At 45.4% G+C, this 27,332-nt stretch overlaps 1 protein-coding gene across 3 annotated transcripts in view; it reads left to right on the top strand.

Annotated features, from left to right (window-relative positions):
- The window catches only part of COL23A1 (collagen type XXIII alpha 1 chain), a 172,789-nt gene that overhangs the window by 119,879 nt on the left and 25,578 nt on the right, over positions 1-27,332 (top strand). For all 3 annotated transcript variants that reach the window (XM_017827897.1, XM_017827895.1, XM_017827896.1), the window contains exons 2-4: positions 2,089-2,133; positions 9,937-9,944; positions 13,345-13,371. In XM_017827897.1, the coding sequence (XP_017683386.1) occupies positions 2,089-2,133; positions 9,937-9,944; positions 13,345-13,371 (80 nt within the window). The remainder of the gene's footprint in view (positions 1-2,088; positions 2,134-9,936; positions 9,945-13,344; positions 13,372-27,332) is intronic.

The raw sequence follows: 27,332 nt of genomic DNA on the forward strand, positions 1-27,332 counted from the left end.
TGACTCTGTAGGCAAGAGTCAATTTTTCTCTTGTGGTGTGAAGTATCAAGAAATCACTTAAACTTTAAAAAAACCCCACAACAAACCAGGATTAAATTCCCTTTTCATACAGCATATTTGGTTCCTTGCAGGTTTCTCACATTCTCAGTTGAATGGCTCCAACCTGAGCCTCATGTGGGAGCTCCGTGTGTTCACCCTTTGACATCAACCCTCCTTTAAATTGCCTCAAAGCATCGCTACCAACTCATTACTCACTTGTTTAAAAACTTGGCCTCCCTCTCCTACACTTTCATTAGGACATTTCCTCCTCCCTAAGAAACACCCTGTGCTTTCTGCCTGCTGCCAGCAAAAGAGGTAAAGCAAAATGGTTACGAGGGAGCCACTCTAGATTAAACACATCCAGGAGGAGTCTGTCGAAAACCAAGGAAGGATTGAGCAAAGCTGGTGTTTAAAGCAGCCTCCACACCCCAAGGGAGGCTGAAGGCTGCTGGGGCTTGGGCTCTGCCTGGGGGTCAGACCTCCACAATTAGCCAGGAAGGTGGTGCAGGTAGATGGACTTTAGTTGCTCAGCCTCGTCTGGTCTTTAAGGTTGGAAAAGGTGCTTTGTCAGAATTGTGGTTGCTCTCCATAGCAGCTTGACTTCAGGATGGAGGGCAGTAAACCTTTCTCCTGGGTGTAATGTGGTTTCAAGAATTAATGAGACTGAAAATATGCTTCTCTTTTTTTTTTCTTTTTTTTTTTGTTTGTTTGTTTGTTTGTTTGTTTGTTTTTTGTTATTTTGCCTCACCCATAGAAATTTGTGAGGAAGTCAGTTAGGGATTTACAACAGACACTTCTGCCAATCCCTTGAGAAGGTACCTGGGGCTTCTGTCTGCAAGTTGCCATTCCCATAGCAAGGGACCAAGTGGGGCTTGGGGCTCTCACTGCAGCCCCTGTGAGGGCAGGGGATCTGCTGGAACTGGGTGGGGGTCTGGGAAGGGGGAGTGCTGGACAGTGTATCCAGACTTTAAAGTGCAAAACTCCAGCCCACAGCTGAAATTCCAGTTGTTGGAGATGCAGTTGCACATTTGTGCACAAACTCTTTAAGCAACAGGGGAAATTCTGATAGGAACACAGAAATATTTAGTAGTCTTTGTTTATCATCCTTTTCCAGCAGAGAGGGAGCAGTGTAGTTTCCCAGATAAAAAACGAGCCCTTGCTTTTTGTTAACGTTGCTGTCACTCAGCAAATGCTCCACCAGAGCTGGCTGACCTGCTGCACGAGGGTACAAAAAATGGCTTTTTCTTCCAACCTGGCAATGCATGTGCTGTGGGAGAGGGAATGCTGCCAGGTCTCAGGCAGGGAAGCCTGGCTGCAGCAGAGAGGCTGCAACACATGGACATAAAGGACATGGTGTTAATGGTGTTATGGCTTTGTCAGGGACCTGGATGTTCTATGTGTGCTGGAGCAGTGTTCCGCAACTGTGTGTTGTTTGAGTGCCTTTTTTCCTTAATTAAGGGTATTTTGTTATTTATGGTACTTTATCAATCCCTTGGCCATTGCTTCCCAGAAGGTTAAGAGTACAAGCAAGCTTTACATCTGAAACCTAGGTTTAAATTCAGAAATACATGACCAGATCTAGGCTGTGTCAGCTGTCTGCACTAAAAAAATTTCTGACTCAGACAATGATTAGTATCAAAAGGTTTATAAAGGTTCCTTGCTTTGATTCTTTAGCTATTGTGATTTCCCAGCCAGTTACAGGCATTTGCAGCGCTCAGGGACTGCACAGCACTGCCACCCACCCTGCAAAGTTTTTTTTTCCAGAATTTTGAAGCATGTAAGACATAGTTCCCTCTGTGTGGGCAACACCAATAACTTCAAAACCTGCTTTCCAGCTTGCCTAGGAGCCTGACCTTGACTTCTTCACCAAAATTCTATATGTTACGAAAGAGTGGTGTTTAAGATGTGCAGCCTACTGATTTTTTTGGTAGTTGGGAAAGGCGGGGAGACACGAGATGGGCTGGATCCGAAGGGAAGGACGTGTGGTGGGTACTCTCCTGAACTCTGCCCATGGGGCATCACTAACCCTGTGCTCTCTGCTCCCCACAGGCCCTCCAGGGAGGCGAGGGAAGCCCGGCCGGCGTGGAGAACCCGGTGAGTGTCACCTTGTCCCAGCAGCGTCACTGAGGGCCCTGTGGGTGTCATTGGGTGGTACTGGAGCCTTTTAATAATGACACTGGTCACCCTCATCTAATGGGCTGTGGAACTGGGGCTTCCCACGTCCCTATGTGCTGGATATGAAGGTTTCTATAAAAACTAAAATAATAAACAAAAAACCACTAAGAAATAAATAAAGGAAAACAAGCAAATAGTCAAAACAAACAAATCCAACTCAAAACACCCGCTGCTGTTGCATATTTTATCCATCCTTCCATTTCTCCCTTGCAGCATCCAGCCCTGTTATTGTCCCATCCAACATTGAAGAAGGACTGTGAATTAACACACAAACAGAGAACCCCCCAGCCATTTTTAGGTGGGAGGTGTGCTCTGGCTTGTTCTCTGCTTGTGGATGTGTCTATACATTGCCTGCTGGCCACATGATGGATGGTGTCAGCATTTTAGAGTCAGGGGTAACCAAACCTCAGCCACCTGAGCATCAGTGTGCCCTCACACCGGGTGAGGCTGCAGAGCAGCCTTGCTGGGAATTATTATTTCAGCTGACTGTTTAATATTGTGTCTCTGTCACTTCAGTGTGTCTGGTGGGGGTTTGTATTTTTTCCCCTGTCTTGTGAAATGGGAAAGCACCAACCCCCTTTCAGCTGGGGAGAAGTGCTGTTTACATTCTGCTGTAGGGTCTGAGTGCTGTTGGAGAGGGGAGAGATGCAGTTGGTGTTGCTCTTTCTAAGGAGTCAGTCAGACAGGGATGTGCCTTGAAAGCCACACAGTTTGCAACTGCCTCTCTATGAGAGAAAACAGCAGATTAAATTATCCACTTCTCTGCTCTTGGGTTCCTGAATATGGAGAGAAGGAATGAGGACCAGGTAGATTTTCGTTTAGCAGGGAAGCTGATTTTGTTCTCTGCTGCCTCTTGCTATAGAAAATACATGCCTGGGTTTTCAAAAGGGGCAGCTCTGATCACTAATATTTTAAACAATTTTTTTTAACTTTGGGGGAAAGGAAATTGAGGGGTTTTGTGCTGCACACCAGCAGCATGTGAACTGGTGGATTGACTTCCATGGAAGGCAGGCAGGCATTTCCCTTCTCTTCCACTGATGGAATTTCAGTGCATTAGGTGTTTTCTGAGATATTTTTGTTCCTGAAGCATCAGGGATTTACTCCTGGCCAAGGGATGGGCTCTGCACTCGTTGGGGGAGAGGGGTGTGGATCCCAGCCAGCTTCATTAAACCCCATTTTCCTTGGGCTGTAGGAATAACCACCAGACAGCTTTGATTCTTTTTTTTGGTTGGCTTTTAGCTGTCACTAATGGCTTTAAAAAGCACAGTGGAGTACAGCATTCAACCAAGGGCAGCTGGAGAGGTCAGCCAATGGATCTGATTTTGTATGCAGGCATTTGTGTAAACGCTGTCCAAGATGTGTCTCTAGTCCATACAAAATTCTGGGAGGCAGTGCTGAGCTTGCACGTGCCCTTCAGTCCCTTCTCCCTCTTTCATCCAAAAGCTTTTGAAAAGCAGCATTTGCCCTCATACTGTGACACGCCTGCAAATGCCACTTGAGCATCCTTCTGAAGCAGAAAGCTGCCAGGAAAAAACAGCAAGAAAAAAAGCATTATAGAAAAACCAAAACAAACAAACAAAAAACCCAAAACAAAACAAAAAATCGATTACTGATAACAAAAGAAAACTCAAACCACTAAATAACTTTTTCTGAACTTCTTTGCAATTGTGGAGGAAAATCAAGCAGGGTGCAGCAGCCACCTGCAGCAGCACAAAGATGCACACTCAGATGTGCTCGATGGGGCACAGCAGTGAAATCCCAGGAATGCAGCTCGGTCCCTGTGGATTGTCCCTCTGCTCTGCAGAGACACACGGAGAGCAGGCGTCCTGCCGTGTATTGCTCTTGGCTGAGCTGCCAGATGTTTGTTTTTCCAGATAGCTTGAATATATATTCCTATATTTGTTTGAGAACCTGACCACACATAAACCAGGTCCTTGTTCCTTCACTACAGCTGATAAATGTGAATAAAACTTTGTTTGTGCAGCACGCCGGTGTCCATCCCCAGGGACACTGCCTGGTTGGAGCTTCACAGACTCCAGACAAATGCTGTTGGAGAGCCAGAAGGCTCAGCCCAGCCAAGGGGAGCATTTTTTTCTGGCAACTGTTGAAAATGGTCACGTTGAAAAACTTTTTTCTGATTTATATTGAAACTTTCAACTTATATCTCTAAGAAACAAGCAAAGAAACTTTTAAGAGATACTTCTGTCCCTTTTAAATCACATCCCTCCTACCGATTTAAACCAAGACTTAAATTTGTTTTTTTGTCTTTTGCCTTGATGGATTCAGATTAAAAAAAAAATAAATATTAATCCAAGAGTTGTGTTTCTCTAAACTAAGAATCCATCATCCTGAAAACACGCTCTCCACCACAGAAAGACATCATACCATAAACCATTTCTGAGGATGAGGGTAATTAACTATTTAGATGTTTGGAAGTGGGACAAGTCTGGCTGGATGTGCTGCAGAAAGCACTTGTTAAACCATGGGGATGAACCACCATTGCCCCTGGGACCTGCTGAGGGCAGGCTGTGGGTTTCGCTGGGGCCCTGACTCTGGGCTTGGCTTAGTTTATTTTGTTGCAGAGAAGCATAAAGGCAACAAGTATTCCCCATGGGAAGCCCTGGAGGGCAAGGGGGGGCCTGTGCTAAACCCCAGCCTTCCCCTGGGCTTCCTATGTGGGTGCACAGTCGTCCCCACTGTCATCCCTTCCCTGACCTCAGACGCAAAGATCAAGTACCTGGGGGAGTGTTTCTGCTGCTGTCAACCCAGCTGAACAAACCAGGGAGTAATTGAGTCAAATGGCTCCATCTGACACATTTTATTTACTCTCTCCATCACCTGGCCCTGTGGGAGTCACTGATGCAGCAGTGGAACAGCAGACGTGTCCCGGAGCTGGTCACTGCAGTGACAGTCACCCAGGCACCACCAGTGTGAAAGAGGTTATTTTTAATAACCAATTTATTCCACTGTTGCTACTGTGAGGCCTGGAAACTCAAAGCAGCAGCTTCCCTGGGGAGGTGTCATACTTGAGCTCCCTGTGGCTGTTTGGTCTGGTCCAGCACGTCCGAGCTCCATCCCAACCCTGCCAGAACCAGCACACAAGTCCCAACATTCTTATTCCTGTACATGAGTGTTATCAGATTTCTTTTGCAGCTGGAAAGTTAAGCACAGCCTTGAAGACCCACGGGCACCCACCCATGGAAACAGTTGGTGTATAAAAAGAAAAACCCATTTTAATACAACTTCATGTGGGATTTTCAGCCTTCTCTGAGTGTGAGGTGGAAGGAAGGTTTTGCAGCACTCATGGCTGGTGCTGACAGCCAGCCTGCACGTCTCAGATACAGTTCTTTTTCCGTGCCAAAGGCAAAATCAGGTTTAATGTCATGTTTAGCTTATTCTTTCAACGTGATATGTCCCAGTGAGGACACAGTTCAACTGCTGGAGTGAGTGTTTGTGAAATAACATGGATTTTCTCCAGGGACCTGGGAGGTTTTTCTTCCCCTCTTGCTGCCACCTGGTGCTGTGTGAGTGGGATGGGTATGGATGTGCAGCCCTCCCTGGGCTCTACGTTTATTTTTTGTAAAGGTTGATCCATACCGGGGTGTTCCTGAAGGATGGATGAATCAGATCCAGGATTTGGGAATTTAGTTTAAATATTTGTTCAAAGTCTTTGCATAACTAGTTGGTGGGAGGTGATGCTCGTGTCTCTTGTAACATCACGCTGCTTTCTTCCCCTGGCTTGAAGATTGACCCAAAAACTGCTCTGAACCTCAGAATATCGCTCAGGATAAAACAGGAGAAAATAGACATGAAGTGCTCAGTCTGGAAACACTCTGGGTATGTCTCTGCTCTCCTCACATGAAGCAAGAGCTGGTTCTGGACATTAACACCCAAAGCTAATGGCTGTGGTGTTGGGTAGCCCCTGTTTGCATCAACTGTGAACAGCTACAGCTACAAAATTGCCCTTTACAGGTGGGCCTGAGAGGGCATTTTTTTTAATGAAGTCTAATTTCATTGGAAAATACTGACTTGGCACTATTGCTTGTTTCTGGCAGTAAAAGTTTTGTTTGCAAAGTTTTTCCATTTCAGTAACACTTGTTGGGGGAGTATGTCGAAACTGCTGAATTGGGATAAAAGTCTTCTGCCCACCACCCATGACTTTTGGTTTCCAAATTTACATTGCCCTGCAAATGTTGCTTTAATTTGAACTTCTAAGAAAGTTTTAATTCAGAGGGTTTTTTTGTTTGTTTGGGTGGGTTTTTTTTTCTTACAGCTATCCTGTTTGTACAAATATCCTGGAACAGGGAAGAATCTAAAGCTTTTTTAAGAAAAAACACAAAGCGATTTCTGTGCAGGGAAATGTTATCTCTGTCCAGGTCTACATGGATTGAAATCTAATATTTTACACATTAAGATTTACCCTTTTAAACCCATTGGCCATGTGACTGAGTGAACAAGTGCAAATATGTAGTTGTTCTTATTCAGTAAGCATGTGTCTGAGTGTATATGGGTAAATCATGCAAAAATTTGTATTTATTTGGTGTTTTTCACTCTTCCTTGTATTTCTCATACCCAAGGACTTCTTTTTCTGCTGAACTTCAGGAAAAATCTAACATTTAGATTTTTGCCTAGATAGGAGTTAGAGCTCAATACACAGTGACAAATCATTTTCCCAGACTCTTTGTGACTTCTTATGACTGTAGCAGTTGTTCTCCTTCCTTGCTGCCCACGACTCAGTTACTCCCCTTACAGCATCCTGAATTAACAACTCTATATGTATGTATATACATACTGTATGTGTGCATAAATACCCATAGCTACGTGTTTATATAGATATTTATGTGATTGTATACATATTGTTTTTAAATTAGCATTTTTTACATCTTCAGGTGGCCACACATGTTTGCCACCTTGGGGATGGGCTCTTTGCCCATTAGGGCTGCAGCAAAGTCCCCTCTGACTCTTCCTGAGCCGTTGGGAAGGTCTGGCTGGTTTTGTTTCCCCCGCCTGGCTCTCCCCTCTCGTGGCAGGAAAGCTTGCATGATGAATGATTTGCACATTTAACAGAAATGATATCCTATCCCAAAATTCCCAAGCTGCAAAAATACTTAGAAATAAATGACTGTGGCCTGTCATTTCCCATGTGTTTGTGTATTGCTGTGGATGATGCCACTGTGACCTGCTAGGGCTTTGGATATACAAAATAACATTAATGTTAGTCGATCAGGAAATCTGGGTCATTTATTTTTAATGAGTTTTGATTTCCACCTCCTGCTAGCACAGCTGTCCATGTTCTTAAGGAATCTCTTGGTGTTTCCAAATTTCTCCATCCCTTGCAGGCTTGGGCACTAGGTGTTCACTGCTGGTGAACAGCAGCATCATCTTTCTTCAGAGCAAATCAATCATAGACCAGAATCTGTGTGTTTTTGCAGATTATTTTGTCTTTCTTCTCCTCCTTCTGAAATCAGCCCCCGAGTTAATTTGTTATGGAATTTTAAATACACAAAGGCTGCTTCCAACTTCTATTTGTTATGAGAAGAATTTCTAAGTGGTTTCATTCTTCCTGATTCTCACTAGTCAAAATTATTAGCAGTAAATTCTGGCAAATTTCTCTGAGAAGATCATGCCTCTTATGCAATGTGCCCACACTGGTGAGATGGCTGGGTGGGGGGCAGCCCCTGGGTACATGATCAACGTCATTATTTATTGTTGACTTGCAAAATATTTGACTTTCTTCCATAGGAAACAAGTGTCTTGTGGCTGGGCTGCTGAAAAACATGTTCTGCAAGGCAGAAAGTGATGTTGTTCCTAGGAGGAGAAGAGATTAGTTCAATAGGTTTCACTTTATGCCTTAATGGAGATTTATCTAGCTCTGTTTCACAGCACAGTGAAAGATTAGTGTAACTCCACTGATGTGGCTGGAGAACATCCCAGGGTCCATATACAGACCTCCCCCCAGTCAGCAGTGATTCCTGGATTTGAGAGGGAATCACTTTAAAGGGCACTTTCCTGCACATGTTGGGGTTAAAAACAGTAGCCGAGAAAAGGCAAAAAGGCAACAAATTCCAAAGAGATTATAATTGGTACATGATTGAAATCCCATATTAAAATAATTTCCTGTCTGCTTCTTATTTGAGACTCAGTCTTTGACTTTTCCACAGAAGGGCTTTTGTGGGCAGCTCGGTGTGAGTGAGTTAATAAATCGGGTTTATGATTCTCAGTTAATAAACTGGCAGAGAGCCACTGACTTCTGTATTCAGAAGAAATTAAACCAAGGGGAGTGAGTTCAGAGCCTGTGTGAATTTTGGCACTAAAGAAAATGGTCTCCTGACACGGAGGGAGATGTGGAGGTTGTCTCCTGCCCTCCATGTGCACTCGGCTGTGGCTGTGTGTGGCACTGACTGTGTTCAGGTGACAGACACAGGTTGAGGGGATGGTTCTTGGGTCACTGCCAGTCTTTACTTGGTGCCAGTCCTCGTTCTCAAGCTTTTCTTGTTTTTTGGTCTTTGTTTTTTTTTTTTAAATTCAACTTAACAATGTTTCAGTTTTAAAACTAATTTTAAAAACCTTGAAAAGGCATTTGTTTGAAATATGCTTCCTGATTAACATTGTTGAACAACCTAGGATGAACAAAGCTGAGGGTTTTTTTCCCCCTTCTATTTTAATTTTCCTCACGTTTTTTCTTTTCTAAGTGTGATTAATTTCTGGGTTTGATCAGAGCATGAAGAAGTAGAACAGAGCTATGGGCTGCCTCGGGAACAGGAGTGCAATGTGGGTTCCTTTGGATTAGGGTTCAGTGTTCACCTCTGTGTAGCACCAGCCTGGGGAAGCAGAGGGAAAACTGTAGAAATTGGGGTGGCAGGTAGTGAAAAGCCCTGCACTGCTGGGGAACATGGGGGAGATGTTTGGTTTTTTTCTTCTACTGCCATGAATCACAGTGTCAGACTGTGGCACTGGCACCTGAAGGTGCCAGTCTCAAGGAGATGTGAGGGGCATTTCCCTGGATCAAAGGCACTGTGCATCAACCCCCTGGCTGCCTCTGGGCACAGCAGAGCCCTTGAGCAGCGGCCACATGGAAGTGACACAGGACTGTGGGGTTGTGTGACATGTTTTGGGGTCAGGGAGTGACAGGAACCAAGCAACAGCAGCATCTGGGATCTGTGGAAGCTGTAACAATGTCCTTGTCAGGTGCCCAATGCACTGCTCCTCTGGTTTTTGCAAGCCTGTCTCCCTCTCCCCTTGCACAACCTGAAGAAAAAATAAGGTCCATGGTGAAAATATGGTTTTAATTCATAAAAATTTGCACGTTTTTCCAGCCCCATCTGCCTGCTTTTTGCTGGCACTGCTCTGTGGTTGCAGGGGATGCCCCAGGCCCTCATGTCCTGTGCGTGGTCTTGTGGGGGGAGAGAGGATGGCTCTTCATATCCGTGAAGCCTGGATGCTTCTGTTTGTAATCCCCAGTCACACTGGAGAAAAGGTGGGAAAAGACTGGTTTTGCACCCCTGTCAGCACTGCTGTGCCAGCAGCACGGGTGAGATGGTCCTGCAACAGGAGGATGCAGAGGGTGTTAAGTGCATCTGGAAAGTCATCCCGTGGGAACTGAACTGGGAAGTCCTGAACAGATCTCATGTTGGTTACTGCTATGTGCTGTTTTATCAGATTATGCTTTTTCTTTGCAATTAAGTGACTTTTTTTTTTCTCTGTTTTTCTTTTGTTTTCCAGGACCTGCAGTAAGTATCGTGGATTTTACTGGTTGGATCAACAAAGTTAAGGCTTCCCCTTTCCCTGCCTTTCAGTGTCCTTGCAAAAGCACAGCATTTTTTGGTAGAGGTGTGTCTGGAAGCAAAATTGGTACCAGATGCTGCAGGAGTTTTTTTTATGATTGTAGACAAATAGAAGGGGGGGAGAGGAATTTTAAAATGTTGAACTTGCTGCCCTGAGGGACTTTCAGTAATTTTAAGCTCAGAAAATATTCAGTAAAAAAGAATTCTCCTTTTAAAGAGTTCTTTAGTCTGTCTCCATTTAACAGAAACAGTGCTGTACTAATATTTTAACATGTTGGTGGGTTCATTGGTTCTAAAGCTTTGTCTTGCTTTTCTTATCTTTTGTGTTTCCATCATTTAATACAGATTTGGTCACCTCACAAGGGGGGCTAGAGGGAAAGCCATAGCTTGCTTGCTTCTCTCTTTGAAGTCCTGGGGAGAATAATGAGCATTTCTACCAATGTAATGAGAAAATTTATGGGGAAATAGTTGTTTGAAGGGGTAATAGTAGAAAATGTGTCAACTCCTCCTTCCAAGTGTTCAGACGTGCTTTTGGCTGTACCACCACGTTCAAATCTGTTGTTCTCCTGCTGGTTTTGGAGTGAGAATTCATGTTTTGTTTGTGCCCTCCAAGCTGCTGAGGGATTGTTTAAAAAAAAAAAAAAGAGATTATGGGTATTAGGTGCTTCAAGTTTTTTATCTTTCTTCCCCTGAAAGGAGGAGGAGGGGAGGTGCAGGCTGTTTGCAGCCACATTTCCTTCTCTGTCATTGCAATAACAGAGATGTTGTTCTTTTCCTGTAGAGCCTCACTGGGCTAAAAAGGGACTATTTTAGGAAAAATTAAATTTGGTTACTATTCCTGGGCTAGATCATTTCCAGTTCTGTAAATGTGTTTAAAAGCCAAAAGGTGATTGGGGATGTACCTGAAGTGTTGGGGTTGTAACAGCACTTTGGTTCTCATGGAATCAGCAGCGCTACCTGTGGGTTTAGTTAAGGAATTTCAGCCCTTTGAATTTTTGCTTCTATTTCAAGTTCGTTTTTTAATGTAAAGACTAAAGAGGGAGTTGAGCAAAATGATTATTTGGGCGGCTTTTGAAGGAGCAAATTGGGAGGTTGTGGAGAGCATCCGCTGGGGCTGAGCACAGATGAGTGGAGTCAGGGAGGCCTTTTGGGTGCTGGAGCTGGTCCCCACAGGGCTTCTACCTGGCACTTACTTTTTTTTTTTTTTTCCAATATTCCATTCATGCAATTTGGCTTAATTATTTAAGAAAACAAGTAATTTCTCACTCAATGTCAGGTTACAAGTGAAGAGGATACTGGGATGTTGCCTATTTAAAACTCCATATATACACCTTTTAAGGGACGTTTTCCTCTTGGCTGAAGTGCTTTGGCTTATTTAAAATGGATGTATTTGGCTGTTTTGGTTCTGCTCCTGCTCAGGGGCTGTTATCAGCCCACCCGCAGCCGGCTGGGTTACACACACTGCCTCACGTGTGCTGTCTGGTCACGTTTATTGTATGTGATTTGACATAGGCAACATATGGTGCACTATTAATTTTTCTTTGTCTCTAGTTGGTTTCATTTCCTGGTTCCCACGGCACTATTGAATTGCAAACAGAGCACAGGGGAGATTTAACACAAACAAGACATTTTTTTATCTTTTTTTTTTTTCCCCTCTCTCCCTTTGCCCTTCTTTAAAAGTCAGCTCCTGGTTTAGTTCATTTTTGGTTTGGGTTTTTTTTGCCTTTTTTTTTTTCAATCCTGCTTTTTAGCATAAGCAGCATTTGCCAGAGACTTCTTTAAGCATAATATATAAGTCCTAGAACCCACAGAACCACAATGTTATTTTATTTCAGCAGTACTGTATTTATTAGTTTCCTTTGTTTCTTGATTTTGGCCATAAGGAATCAATTACTCCTTACATGTACAGCATCACACTGCTCAAACTTTATCCTCAATTCTGTTGTTCCCTAGTAGCAGTTGTTCTGGTATTTTATTTTTTCTTTTGGCTGTTATAATCTAGTTATGTGTATGAAATTACTAGAATTTGTGGTACAGGATTTGTGGCTGCTGGATGATTGATTGTCCTGTCTGTGAGTGAGGGGGTTTCTGCTCAGATATGCCATAAAAATCTCTGTTTCGGAGGGTATTAAAATCACATGCTGGGTAGGAAATTTCTACAATTGAAAGATAGACTTACCACAGACTGCAATTAAACATTTACAGTCCCAGATATTAGCAAACACATTACGTATTAGCGAGGGCTGGGCGTTACAAGTGTTTCCGATTTATCCGTGTGTGCTCCAGTGCCATACGTCTCCATAAAAATCTCACTGTACACTTTATCCCGAGATTGTAATTTGTTAAATAGGCGGTTGTCGAAGTCAACACTGTTTCTGGATGGATCAGGAGGGTGCTGCAGGAGGCATTAGAGGCCGCAGGGGCGCTCAGGGAAAGGGAGGGGGCTGTTCCATGCCACGAGAAATGCCCGACTCCCGCAGCACACTGACATAACCTGTGTTTGTGGTAGCAGATGACATTGCTGTACCAGCAACACGCTTTACTGCCTACTTGTGTACCAGCTAATACTTAACAGCTCCTTCCAGGGAGTCTGCCTTAGGTCTGGCTTGCAGCAGGCTCTACTGTGGCTCACGGAATGTTTAACGGCAGCTTGGGCTGTAAACGCCTTTGGGAACCCTCCGAGGGGAGCAGAGAAGGTGAAATATCCCGAGTGGGCTGCGTTTTCTTCTGCTGATCTCGCAGGTGTTACTGGCAACTTGAGCAGGGTCTTTCCCCGTGGCATCAGCTGTGCTTTCTGCTTCATTGCAAAGCGAAGCAAAGCTTAGATGTGAGCTGGGAGAGCTGCATCCTGTGAGGAAACTGATGGATCTAAGAGGGGGAAATTCTTCTCTGAATCAAGTGCTGGAACAGCAGGTTGGAGCTCAGTGACTGTTGTCCTGGCCTCTGGCTCAGCAGCTGCAGCCTCCCTGACCTCTCCCCAACCCCTGGGGTGTTTCCAAACCTCTTGGTATCCCCATCGCAAGGCAGGTTTACAGCCAGGATCCAGCGTGTGCTGTGCACATCCCTGGCTCCAGGGGCAGCAGGGAGAGAGCACAGACAGCAGGGATGGGTGCGAGTTGGCAAAGCCCTCGGTAAGTAGCCAAAGGGGGGAAGCACGAGATGAAAATCTGGGCAAAATAAGCTGTAGGTGTGACGATTCCAACAGGAAAATTGCCCCGAGAGGTTTCTCAGGAGTTCAGTGCCAGGGCTGGCTGGGGAGCTGATGGCCCCATGTCCTGCCTGCTGCTGTGTTGTCGTGCTGCTACAGATGCATTGACTGACTTGTCTCCCTTGTTCCCCCCCACAGGGGCAGTCAGGACGTGATGGTTACCCGGTAATTCCGCCATTCCTTTTATTTTTATTCGCTTCTAATCTGCTCTCTGTGGTCCTCTCAGTCTTTTCCCATGACTTGAATTTCTTCACCTTTTTTGAGTTCTTTTTTTTTTTTTAAATCCTCTTGCCTCCTTCTTTATCAGCAACAGCTTTTGAGGGATTTAGCCCTAAAAGGCAGAAGCCTGTGCAATAATGTTTATAGGGGTGAAATACTTGAGCCCTTTCATGGTGGTATTCATGCTCTGGCCTAAGAGTTCACCGGGCTGCAAAGTTAGTGAAGGCGTTGGGATTTGTCCTACTTGGAGCTGTAAGTGGCCAAATTTGAGGACACTGGTGAAAGAGCCTCAGGTGTTGAGATAGATCCTCATTTACCCACCTCCAAAAATTTTTCCCTGGGAGCAGAGATGTCCTACTGTGACACGCAGAAGGTGGGAGTCCTTATTCCAACTGGATCTCAAACCACAGGCTCTCATCTGGCTCCCCTCATCCCCACTAATGCACTTGATTGGCCGTGATGCTCCAGCTCCAAGGGGCTCAGTGCTTGGTGTAATGGGTTGGTAAAAACCACTGCCTAGGTTCTCCATGTTCACAGTGTGTTTCCATCTCTATTCCTGTTTTTTGAATGGGTGCAGCAAGTCCTGTGCTGCCTGATGCTCTGGAAGGGGCTTCTTGGCTATCATAGCCTTCTCCTTCCTGTGCTTGATGCCCCTTTTTCTTTTTTTTCTTTTGTTTCTTTTCCTGAAGGAGTGTGTTAGGAGAACTCCCTCCTTGTCTCTGCCACCTCGTGCCCTCATGCCCAATTCTCCTTGAATGCCCAAACATCTGTTGAGTTTTACATGTGTCGTGGAGCTCAAGGGAGAAGGATTGGAAGGGAATTCCAGAGCTGTTTGCAGTTTTCACTTCTCCTGGACCCCTGTGAGCCTCCCTGGGGAGGATAGCAGTGTTTCCCAGAAGGGGAGAGGTGGGAGATGGGGTTAATTCTGCAGAATAAACCTGTGCTGCCGTTGCATCCCTAACACAAAGGTACTGAGGACTTCACCAAATGATTTGGGTAAGTTTAGCGTGAGGGAGGAGCTGGAAACCTGTGAGTGAGCAGGGCTGTTGGTGTCCAGGGAAGGGGTTTGTCTCCCTCAGGCGGTCCCTGCCCGCAGCAGCCCCAACCTTGGAGATGCTGGAGTAAGGAGGTTGTACGGATGCACCAGTGGTCTGCTGGAAATGAAGATTTTGATTCATTGGAAATCAAGATGTGAGACTTGGCTCTAATGGACTGTTTAATGGCAGTTTTAGGGGCTACTCAATGTCAGTTTTAGGGTGGCTTTTTGCCCTTGTGGGATGTTGCGAATCACTGCAGGATTAGCAGTGCCCATGGCAGGTTTGTCCCTTCTCATCTGTCTCAGTCATATTCTGGCAAAGCCAGTGTGTGTGGTTTAGTTGTAGAGTTCTGAGAACCAGAAATGCTGGGAGAAAACTGTGACTGTTCCCTAGGGCAGAGCACCATCACTGTCCCCATGGGCAGCCTGGCATTTTGCCCATCCCAGCTCCTGCTGGGGGTTTTTGGTGCTGCTCCAGCTCTCTTGGATGGTGTTGGGGACTGGCAGTGACTCTGTTGCCATGTCTGCTCTGGGAAAATGCAATAACATCCCCAAAAGTTTTTTCCTCTTATCTCTTACCCCCAGGACCTGCAGTCCAGGTGGGCTGTGGGGCTGGTCTTATTCCGGACTTTGAAACCCAGCAAACATTGAATTAATATATCCACATGGCTGTGGCTGCACTAATTACCTTTATCTAATGAGGAGGTGAGGATAATTGCGTTTCCAAACCAAGATGTATACCTGAAGGAGGAAACTAAACATAAAGCAGGCTTAAGAGTATTATTCAGCACAAGCATATGAACAGGTTTTATTACATCCAGTTGTGTAGTCAAACTGATTTAATTATTTAGTTCCCTTCAGGGTGATCAAATAAACTCTGAGCTGCTTCAGGAGGAGGATGTGGTGCAAATGCAGAAGTTGTAGGTGGATATTAAATGGTGTTTGGTGTCAGGGATAGGTGTAGTGACACATTCATCCCTCGACTAGCAGTGCTTTGTTTGTAAGCTGCTGGTTTACAACTGAGCTGCAAACAAAGGAAGCTTTAAAGGGATGAAGTGATCCAGAGCTCTGGAAACGGGGCCAAAAGGGAAAACAGATTTTATAAGATGATTTCAGTATTTTTATACTCAACATCCTAAGAGGAGGGGTTTGTGCCCTACAATAAAACTTTACAGCAGAAACAGGTTTTTTTCTTTATGAAGTTCTGTAGGTTTATTATTATTTTTGAAACTCCAGAGAGGATTTAGTTTCTATTTTTAATCCTATGGCATATTCTACTAACATCGCTGTAGCAGCTATGGAGAATGCTGGGATGTGCTGATCTTCTGGTTGTGTTTGATTTGGTTTTGACATCCCACTGATCATGGATCACAACACTTGCCTGTGTAATTTGCACTAAGTGTCAGTGATCATAAGCTCCTGGGTTTTGGGGTGCAAATCTGCTTAGTCTGAGAGCCTGCCTTGCTTCCTGCTCCTGAACTTGCAAGAATGGAAACGAATGCACCAGAGGACAGCGAGACTTTTACTCTTCTTTTACGCCAAAAAACTGATCTTGGAAGTTCCTTTTAGAGAAAATTACCTTGAATGACTTCTGCGGGGAAGAAGAGCACTTTACCCCAAAGATGGAGGGGAACTGGCAGGTTGCTTTTCTCGTCTGACATCTGAGTGGTCCTTCTTGCAGCACACCATGGTGTTCCTCTGGTTCTTTGTGCTGGTGGCTGGAGTGACACGTAGGTTTGCAATGGATGATGTCCTGGGGTGAACCAGCAGCATTGCTGACTGAAAACTACAGCATAAATGGTTCTTTTATACAGAAATCCCAGAATAATTGATGGTTGCAGAATGGTTATGGGGCTCCATTGATTCATGAGACAGGCATGGTCTCTGAGGAAAACACAGTGTTAAAAATGCAGGAGAATGAGCAGCTCAGGAGAGAGAATGACAGTTTTCAGACAAGGTCCTGGGCAAACAGATCTACCTTTGGTTAGCCCTGCCTGGTGGTGTTGCTGTGTCTGCCAGCCCCTGCTCAGGAACATGCCTGTGGTTGTGGTGGTAGAGCCCTGGTCGTCCTGTCTGTGGGCTCTACAGGGGTCCAGGTGTGTGCTCAGGTCTCCCTGCTGCCGTGGAAGGATTTGCTGCAGGAGGGCCACCACCCACTGCTGGTTTAGCTGTGTTTTTTTGGTGCTTCCCACGGCCACCTTTTCTGGTGAGATGACAGCAGCCTTTAGAACGAGGGAAATCTGGAGGACACCTTTAGCCTTTGCCAAAAGACCACCTGGCCCATCCCCAAAATGAAGCACAGCCCCAGGTTTGCACGAGAGCACGCTGGAAGCAGAGGAAAAGCAGATGTTGGTGGAAATGTGTTTCTTATTGGGCAGAACCAGGCGCTGGGGCCGGGATCCCCTGGGACGTTGTCCCTCATGCTTTCAGAGGAGCACCCGTGCTGCGGAGTGGTTCCCCTCCCCTGGATGTGCCGTCAGTGCCTCAGCGTGTCGGGGTCACTTGTCCTCGTAAAGCCGGGAGGGGAGCGGGAGGATTGGCTGTGCAGGGGCTGCTGACGTGAGCAGGGCAGGCAGCTGTGTCTGAGTAGGAGGAAAAGGGGAAAATGAGGAGCAGATGGAAGAGCCGGGACGCGAGCTGAGCTCTGAGCTGACCTTTCAGAGCAGGGGGAACTTCGCCTTACGTAGCTGTTCAATGGCATCAGACAATGTGAGGAGGGAGAAGCGCTGCCCTGGCTGCAAGAAAGACATTGAGGGGCTGGAGGGTGTTCAGGGAAGGGCAACAGAGCTGGGGAAGGGCCTGGAGCATAAGACTGATGAGGAGCAGGTGAGGGAGCAGGGGGGGCTCAGCCTGGAGAAAAGGAGGCTTAGGAGGGACCTCCTTGCTCTCCACAACTCCCTGACTGGAGGGGGGAGCCAGGTGGGAACTGGTCTTTTCTCCCAGGGAACAAGTGACAGGACAAGAGGAGACAGCCTCAAGTTGTACCAGGGGAGGTTTTGATTGGTTATTAGGAAAAAATTCTTCACCAAAAACGTTGCGAAGTGTTGGACCAGACCGACCAGGGCAGTGGTGGAGTCACCATGCCTGGAGGGATTTAAAAGATATGTGGATTTGGTGCTTGTGGACATGATTTAGTGGTGACCTTGGCAGTGCTGGGTGATTGAACACAACGATCTTAGAGGTCTTTTCCAACCTGAATGTTTCTGTGATTCTAAGCAATGTTTGTGCACTGTTTTTAGCAGCCTTGCTCTCATCTCCTTCCCTGCCCCACACAGAGATGGTTCTATACTTGCCTTCAAACTACTCAACTCTTCTCCGACATGATATTTCTCCTCTTTCCCAGTGACATACTGCATTTGTGGTTCACTAGAACCCATTCCTTTCCCTCTTCCCATCTACTGGAGAGGCCTTTTGAAGCCAAGGTCTCTGTTTCTTGAGAGTTTCATCTGCCTCTGCTACTCATCCCACCCTAAAATCAGTCTCAGCCTACACTGCTACGTGACATCCCAAATGGAGGGTTGTCACTTGAAGTAGGAAGAAACCAAAAGAATGAAGTTGATTAATGAGGGGAATTACTTCATGTGCATGTCTTTATTAATAAAAAGCAGAGCAGGGAAGTGGCTTTGTAGGAAAAAAGCGCGATATGAAACAAGAGTTGTCTCTTATTTCATGCATTTTCCTTAGAATAGTAGGATTTATTTTTAGTTGAGCAGTGTGTTATTATATTCCTCCAGTGTATAATGTTTGCCTTCTGAATTTTCTTAATCCTGGAAAAACCCAGGCATCGTCCTGCCCATCTCTTGCAGCACTGGGAACCTTTGGGAAGGCAGGGACAAAAGGCTTCACATTCTGCCTGTTCAGAAGTAATGCAGCTCGTTACTCAAAATAATGGAATATTGAGTATCCAGCTCTGGGGTCCCCAGCACAGGAGGGACATCAGCCTGTTGGAGTGAGTCCAGAGGAGACCACCAAGATAATTGGAGGGATAGAGCCCTCTTCTATCAGGAAAGGCTAAGAGAATTGGAGTTCTTCAGCCTGGAAAAGAGAAGTTTTTTCAGGACGTCCTAATTGCAGCCTTGCAGTACCTGAAGGGACCCAACAAGAAAGAGGTAGAAGAACTTCTTACAAGGGCCTGTGGTGACAGGACAAGGGGGAATGATTTCACACTGACAGAGGGCAGGGTTAGATTGGATGTTAGAAAGAAATTCTTTATTATGAGGGTGGGGAGGCCCTGGCACAGGTTGTCCAGAGAAGCTGTGGCTGCCCCATCCCTGGAAGTGTCCAATGCCAGGTTGGATGGGGCTTGGAGCAACCTGGGCTAGTGGAAGGTGCCCCTGCCCTCAGTAGGGGAGTTGGAACGAGGTGATCTTTAAGGTCCCTTCCTACCCAAACCATGTTATGGTTCTATGAGTAATTGCATCCTTTTCTAGTCACAGGTAACTACAGGAATATAATCAACTAATGGATTTATTGTGAAAGAGAATCACAGCACAGGCATTGCTCAAGGCTGGCACTCCTTTTGGGGAATCATTGCTCAGCTGGAATGGAAATACTCTTGTACAGGCTGTGTTCATGTATTTGTAGTCCAGCTCATGTTAAGGAGCTGTTGGAGCTATGCAGGTCAGCATCTTCAGAAACTTTTCTTTTAGGAGCCTTGGACAGTGAGCTAATATATTCCTTTGGCTGCAGTGTTGAAAATCCAGTTATCCACTGAAGTCAGCTGTAATGTATAAGCCAGAAATGAACTGGTAAGGATGGTAAAACTCTGGTTTTAATTAATTTTCGAGACATAAATTGAAGCCAAATGTGTTTTTCTATACTGATGTCTGTGAGAGGGTTGACAGAGCACATGTAGAAGGAAAGATGGTTCCCTAACTTGCAAGAACCCAGCACAATGGAGCACTGGAACAGAGACTTTGGTCACAGCTCTAGACCTTGGCCATAATCAATGGAGTTCAAGGTTTTTTCCCGTTCAGCAGTTAAGGATTTCAGTTAGTGTGGACAACTAAGCCAGGGAAAGTCTGTGCAAGCTTTTTGTGTGTGACCCATAAATGTATTATGAATGCAGACAGGATGAGGTGTGGGAAACGAGGAACACGTGCCTGAGCCTGTTCCTGGGGGCAGTTCCTCTGTGCCATTGTGGTTCCTCAGAGTTTACCAGAAAGCTCCAAAGCTCAGCCGAGCACTTTGGAAATGGCATCAACAGAAAACCAGATGTGACATTAAAAATAAACTACTTTTACGAGAGAACTGTAGAAGTAACTTAGAATTGAACCGCCTGATGACTCCATGTGTTGCCTCCATCTGTGCAATTATCTCCAAGTCCTGCTTGGGTGTGCTCAGGGTGCAGCCTGGGAGAGTGTCTTGCAGGAGTCCTGCATTGCTCTGTGCCCACACCAGAGCATCAGGCAGTGTTTTAACTCTTCAGGAGGGCTGCCAGAAATCCCATGTGAGATAGGGGAGACCATGCTATGTGGTCAGATCTCATGGTGTGTGTGGATCTCAAACTTTTCCTGTTGTTTTTTTTTTTTTTTTGCAGTGGGCAGATGCTTTCCAGACCTTGGGTGGTAGCTCATGCACATACATGGATTGCCTGTACATCACATGGGTGTTTTGGCTGGTTGTGCATCACTGGACTTGGATAGTTTCAAATACTGTGTCGTGTGATGAAGGTTTCTGTTGCTAAGGTATTTAGTTTTCTTAGCCAGGTTAATCAAGGTCATAATTGTAATTTAGGGTTCAGTTGTGTGTTTGTTCTCAGTAGTATCTTTACTCACAAATATTCAGACTTCAAGGAGCATCTCCTGTGTGTGAAGTCATTTGCACACATACCTCTCCCAGTAAGAGCCCAAAAGACAGAAGTTACAAGCATTCATTTTACAAGGCAAACTTTGTAGTTCCAGTCTTTTTCATTTTATTTTAATATCAGTTTTGTGGCCAATTCACATAATTGTTTGCCCAGAGGGAAAGCCCTCTTTAAACAGGGAAAGCAGATCCACAATGTTTTCCTGCTACATCCATTTACTGGCTCTCTGATGTGGAAACAACAATGATTTTGTGAAGACCAGCTCTTCGTGGCAGCACTTTATTTTCCTTTTGATTTTGAGCTAATTCTTCCACAGGGATAATAAAAATTGTCTTATATCCCACCCAGTAGAGGAATTGCAGATGCATTTTTTTTTTTATCCTCTGTGATTCCAGTGGTTCTGGATCAGGACAAGAGAGGAGAGGGCCTGGTGAAGGTGCTGACAGCAATGGCAAGGAGAACTTTGCTGCCTAAATCACCCAGGCAGGGCAGGGATTTGGTTTCTGGCTTCTTTTGCTGCTTTTCCTCTGGTTCCCTGCTTTGACTGTGAGTGCAGCTGGTGGATCTGCATCTCTCTCTCCAGTACATTTGGGCACAGCTGTGTGGTACCGAGGCTTGGTGTGTAGACTGAGAGACACTGAGGAAAACTTGGAAGTCTGCTCATTAGCCACCAAAGAGAGGTAATCCAAACAGCAGCTGTCAGCCAGGACTGACACTGCTGAGGAAAGAACATAAAGTCAGTAAGTTGCTGAAGTGTTTGCTTGAAATGCCAATATTCTTCCAAAACCATTGCTTACCGACTTAAAAATTGCATTCCCACCACAGAGGCCGTCTCCTCTCGTAGCTGGACATTAAAAAAAATAAATCCAAAACCCCACTGGACATCAGATCTTGAAGCAAGCAGTTGCACAGGACACATGGAACTGATTTAAGCCTCAGAAACTTTGGGGAAGTCAGGGGACTCTTTCTTTCATGAAAGCACTCTGTTGTTTTGGAAGAAAACTGGTGCAATGTGATGCACAGACGAGTGAGCTCGTGCCTCTGAATTGGTGCTTGGCAGCAGATAAGGTGAGCTGGCACATCTGCCTGGGAATCACTGCAGTTCATGTCAGGAGCAGTGAACAAACTGGCTCTGTTTTGGCATCTCCAAGTGACATTCCTCAAAAAGCCAAGCAGTGCCCCGTGCAGCTCCAGCCCAGTGTTTGTTTTCACCCCTTTGCACCAGTCAGTGTTAGATTTGATTCCAGACGATTTTCTTGAGCATCTTTGAGAAGACATCCAGCAAAACAAGGAGGGAGCTCTGTGCACAGATGGAAGAAGGCACATCTTGTGATTAAGGAAGAGGCAGCTCCTGCAGGGGAAAAGGTCCCTTATCTCCACTTGCAACCCTGATGAACTTGGTTGTCATGTCTGGAAGACAGCTGGGAACTGAAGTGCTCTGGTGAGGCCACGCTGGAGATGCAAAGCAGGGGCTGAACAGCAGACAGGGCCCAAAAAGCATTCTGAGGATAGGGCTTGTGTTTGTTTTCTCTGGGATTTTTTGTTTGTTTGTTTGTTTGTTTCCCAAGGATTTCAGAAATGCTGGAAGCATCCGTGCCCTGTGGAAGGGAGATGGGCTCTCACAGCCCCTGGATGCCCAGCAGGGACCAGCCCAGCTCCCTTGCAGAGCCCCAACGTCTGGTTTGCATTATGGGTGAAGTTTTTAGCAAATTACTGCTCCTTTCTGCTCCGTTTCCATCAAATAATGGGCAGAGGCCTCCCAGGAGTCTGAGGACAGATCTTTTTTTTGGAATAGAGCACAGATTTTTGAGGGTTTTTTTTTTTTTTTTGGTTGCCTTGTTAACACACACTTGGCTCTTATCAGACTGCTCTGCATCATTTACCTGACGCCTCTGTTGGGGGATTTATTGCTGGCAGCCTGGACTGTGGGACATGATTCCCTCTGGAGAATTGTTTCAGAGGAGATTTTGAGGCTTTGGTGATGCTGAGCCCCTCCAGATCCTGTGGGCAATGGATGGGGTGTGCTCAGGTGGTCTTTTTGGAAAGAAATTTGGGAGAGGGGTGAGAGCTGCTGCAGCTGGAGGACTCTGTGGGCAGGGGGGACTCAGCTCATCCCACTGCCCAGAGCAGCCCTTTTAGGATCTCCCCCAAGGCTGGAGTTGGATGTTACATGTAGAGCTGTGGTTTGCAGGGAGATGGATTTTGGGAACCCCGTAATTGCCATTCCTTGTAAAAAGAAATAGCGTTTTTTAGCTGAATAAGGAGAGCCTGGCTCTGAGGCCAGGCAGGATGCGGCCTGCATGTGTAAATTATTTCCAAATGAAAACAATTAGTCTTGCAAACATTAAAAAATAATCATGTCCCATCAACATTGTTGTTTAGTGCTTGGAAGAAAATTGCAGAAGCTGTTTGGTTTTTTGATTGTTTTTTTTTTTTTCCTCCTAAACAATGCAAAAACTGTCACCTAGTAATGAAAAAGTGGTTTTCCGGTTTGCGTGTAGTCATGGAGCAAAAGGGAATTTGTGCTTGAAAATACTGAAATATCTTTTTTCAAAAGAAAGAAACAGAGGAAATTATTAGCAAAGGGTTTTTAATAATGTTGTTCTTGCTGAAAAAATATTATTTTTAAGTGCAAGGCTGTTCCCCTGTGCAGCAATCCCATCCCATTCTGGTGAGGCCATCCATGCTATATAAAGTTAAACATGAAACTATCATGGTATAAGTTATCTTAATGCTTAAATATGACAGCTCCTGGTCCATTGCTGTGTTGTGCTGCAGACTAACATGATTTTGGGGTCTCACACCAGTGACCCAAAGGTCAAGGCTGAGACAGGAGGAACCTCCCACCAAGGACTTGCCCAGACTCACAGCAGTGAGCAGTGTGTGTGTGGGATAATTCCTTACATGACCAATTCCATACCCTTCACAGGTCTTTAAAACAGTAGTACATTTATTTATGATCATAAATAATAATGATAAATAGTAAAATATAAAAAATATTTACTATATTAAAATGCAATAACTTAAATGCATTTAGAAGGTCAAATGTTTACTGTAGCAGAGGTGGTATTGCATGGAGTAGAAATGTGTTATTTTATAAGGGTTAATGGTCCTTCTGCACCTGAAGGCTTCAGGGAGGGAGGAGGGGGTAGCAGCAACTGGGGGTGAGGTGACATGCCAGAGCATGTCTCTTGTACTCAGCTTATTCCCAGTTAGTGCCAGTGAATCTCAGCTGCTCTTTAGAGGACTCGCAGCTCATTCTTCATTTCCCAGTGCCTTTTCTCCCCTTTCCCTTCATCTGGGAAGCTGGGAGCAGCCACAGCCACCTGGCTGCCTTCCTGCACTTTCCTTGTGACGGGTCTGGCAGGGCAGGCTTGGCCACAGCTTTTGCCAGAGCTTTCTTCTCACACAAAAATGTGCCAAGGAACTGCACTGCCAGCAGACACTGTCCCGCCCCGAGGATTTACAGCGTGGCCTATAGGAAGGGATGGTCCCTGTTCCCTGGCTCTGCTGCAGACCATGCTGCCTAATGACCCAGGGCCCTTCCCAGGGATACTAAAATATCATCATGCTCTTTTGTTCTGACACTTTCCTCCTCCTTAAAATGTAAGATTTTACCCCTTTTTGAAACCACAGAGACAGAGATTGAAAGGCAGCCCTTTGAGTTTGTTAAAATTTGACTGCAGGGTTCCTTCCGACCCCTCTGCTAATTTTTAGCAGAGCAGGAAACATTAAAAATAACCATGAGAGAAGATTTCCAAACTCAGAAGGATTGTCCTCTCAATAATTTCTGGCTTTGTTTTCACTAGATATTTCCCTCCCTTTAAAATTTTTGTGACATTGTTAGAGCAAGTACCTCCCTGCCAGCAGCAGGAAGGGCACTGGAGGAGGAAGGCAGAGGGCCAGGTAGCCAGGCTGGCACCTCTGCTTGCTCTGAGCCAGAGGTGAGTGATATACGTGGGAAATGCTTATTATTTATTGGAAGAGCTTTTGCATGTGAATCAGAGCTTGCAAGCTCCCCATTGTCCTTTTTTGGTGAACTCAAAGCTGTCCTCAAGCCTTCAGCTGATCTCAGCAATGGGTGAATCTCATTTTTGCAAAGAGAGGTGGCATTTTGGTGCTATATATCGAGAATTCTGAGCTCCTGCTGTGAAACAAAATGAAGAAAAATATTGGAATTTGTTTTCAAACATATCTAAATGTAGCCTCTTACTCTGAAGTTGAAATATTGTGTGGCCAAACCAAGGCATGCATGGAGAGTACATGATGTAGTAACAAGCTCTGCTCAAGCTCCAACATCTTATCTGAGAGCTGTCTGCATTCTCACCCTCATGTTATTAAGATGTCATTAAATAATGTATCATTAATGTGTACCATAAAATATTTATCATTATACAAATAATGACCTCACCCAGGTGATGGCAGAGGGGAATCCACCATTGGATCTTTATTCCCACAGGAACACCATGTGCCTACATAAGTCTCTGTGAGGGGTCAAACCATGGCATGTGGTTGCAATTGTCACTCCCCCCTGCCCCGTGTCACCAGCTCTCCCTGCTAACCCATCAGTGCCATCTTCCTCAAAGCACCCAGGATCAATGTATTTTGTCCTACTTGGCCAGTGCACTGATGGGTTTGGTCAGGATTGTGTTTTAGAGGAAATTGGCTGAATTTTTTCCTCTGCCTTATCTTAAAGCATCAGGTTTGTGCTGGGCAGAAAATTCATCCCCCTTTGAAGTAGTGAGCACTGAATTATGTGAAGTGTGGTTGCTGTGTGTGTGATTTAAAGACTTGTGATCAAGAGTGGGTGAAGGATAAGTGAAATTTGCCCCAGGGCAAAAAGCATAGCATAAAGCCACAGTGAAGCTTTCCCTTCCTTGGGGTGTCCAGAAAACTCACCTTTTTCATAGACTTTGTGCTGGTTGTTTAAGTGACAGTGATTTTTGGTTTTTGAGTGGGGGAATACGGGGTTACTTGTTGTTCTCCTGTTTCTTGTTTATTAAATAAATTGAAGATTGCCTAATCTTTAATTAAAATGACATGGAGAAGGATTCAAATAAAAGACAATAATGATCTCAACACATGGGTACTCCTGAGATTTACAAGGAGTCAAGTCAGCCCAAATTTCAGATGCTTTCTCCTGCTCTACTCATGCAATCCCCTGGCTCCTCTCAGGAGCCCTGCCTTGCTCACACAGACATCTGGCTGGGCAGGTAGAGCAGAGACAATTAAATCCCCAGCCCAGACTAACAAGACATTTAAAAGTCTGTGTTAGTCTTGTCCATTCAGTGCCATGGCTGGCCAGGAGCCCCTTTGAAACCCTGATGGATATTGTTTCTCTCAAGCATTAAATACTTTCCCTTAAACAAACATCCTCTGAATAGGCCATTGTTTTTCCTTCTGGATGTCCTTTTGTGGACTGATACAAGAATAGCTAAAAGCTGATGAATTGGTATTGTATATTAGAAATAAATAAAATCTGGGACTTCTACTCCTCTGAGAAGTTGAATGTGCAGCCAGTTCTCTGCTCAGGTCCCATGTCTTGCCCTCTGGAGGACAGGGAGTTGCAGGTGAATCACCTCAAACAATCATAGTTTCAGAAAAGAAGCTCCATGGACCTGATGCCTTTCCCAGGTGTTATAATCTAAGCAACTGAGGTTAGATAAAGCAGGGAGGAGGTGTTGGGGAAGAAGAAGTAGTTTGGTTGTGACCTGCAAGCCTTTGCTTGCTGACAGACACAGCTGCTTTATTTATATTTTTCATTACTGCTACTTGCACTGGTAGCTCCTTATGAGAAATAATACGCATCACGTGGTGAATGTAAACTGTGTTTGATAACTTCAGAAATCTCATGTGTGTAAAGAAATGCCCATTTATTTTTAAGTGAACTTCTCTTATACAGGTCCCCCAGCCCTTATGACCAAGGTACTGATGCCCTGCTCAGTGTTCAGCCACCTGGATTTACCTCTTTCTTAACAGAGCTGTGTCCCCCAGGATTTCATATTCCATAGCCAGTACAGACTGATTTATTGCTTATCAATGACTGTGAGCTGGAAGGATGCTCTTTTTAGTGCAGCCATTGGCCTCCTCTTTCACACCTTTGTCTCCTTTGTCCAATTTCCCCATCACAGATAGAAGTTAAACTAAAAATGAGTCACCCTAATCAGTTCCCTAAGAAATACAGAGACCTTTGGTGCTTTAGCCTTGCTTTGTACCACAGTCCAAACTATGTTTGCTTTGGTAGATCCCCCCAGCTGACAGGGCTCTATTGTGGGAGATGTTTCAGCCCAGCGTTTTGGAAGGAGGATGTGCAAGCACAGCCCTTGGATTTGCCATAGGTAGGGGACAGGAACAAGGCTGGGTTGGGTTTGAGCTCACCAGAGCCAGGCTGTGGTGTTGGGTCAGGCTTTGCCACAGGGACACTGATCCCTCCAGGGTGGATCCTTGTCCAGGGAAGCACGGGAGCACATGTTGGAAATCTGAGTGTGAAAGCTTTGACCAAGGGCTTTGCTGACTCGCAACCATCGTGCTGTGTCTCTTCAGGGACAGTTTGCAGGGCTGAGCCTTCTTTGGGCTTAAATAAGGAAAAGTGTTAGGTTTGTGGATTGGTGGGGATTCAGTTCTGGGATTTACCATAACTTGGGGGTGTTTCTTCATCCCCAAGTGCCTGTGTGCCAGCTGCAGCTGAGGGCAGGGGCAGCTTAGAGCACCTGTGCTTCCTCCCCGCACACATCCCTTCTCAAAAGCAAAGTTTCCCGTGGCCCAACACAGTCAGTGGCTTCACATTAATTAAGGGCACAAATGCCAGAGATGGCAGGGAAATAACCATTTTTCATGTTGATTTACCAGGCAGCAGCCCTAGGAAGGGGAGACCTGGGGAAGAACTGGGGTAACCAAGTGCTTGGTCTTGCAGTTACAACACACTTGCAGCTTTGTGTCACTGCAGACGAGCAAAGCACAGAGCTGTCAGCCCATGGGGCAGATGCACCTTCCCTTTCTCCACAGCAAGAAATCCCTTCCCATCAGTGAGACTTTACTGAAGGTGATGGCTGATACCATCACCCA

Source organism: Lepidothrix coronata, unplaced genomic scaffold (assembly GCF_001604755.1).
Source record: "Lepidothrix coronata isolate B3197 unplaced genomic scaffold, Lepidothrix_coronata-1.0 Scaffold144, whole genome shotgun sequence".
Classification (NCBI taxonomy): Eukaryota; Metazoa; Chordata; class Aves; order Passeriformes; family Pipridae; genus Lepidothrix; species Lepidothrix coronata.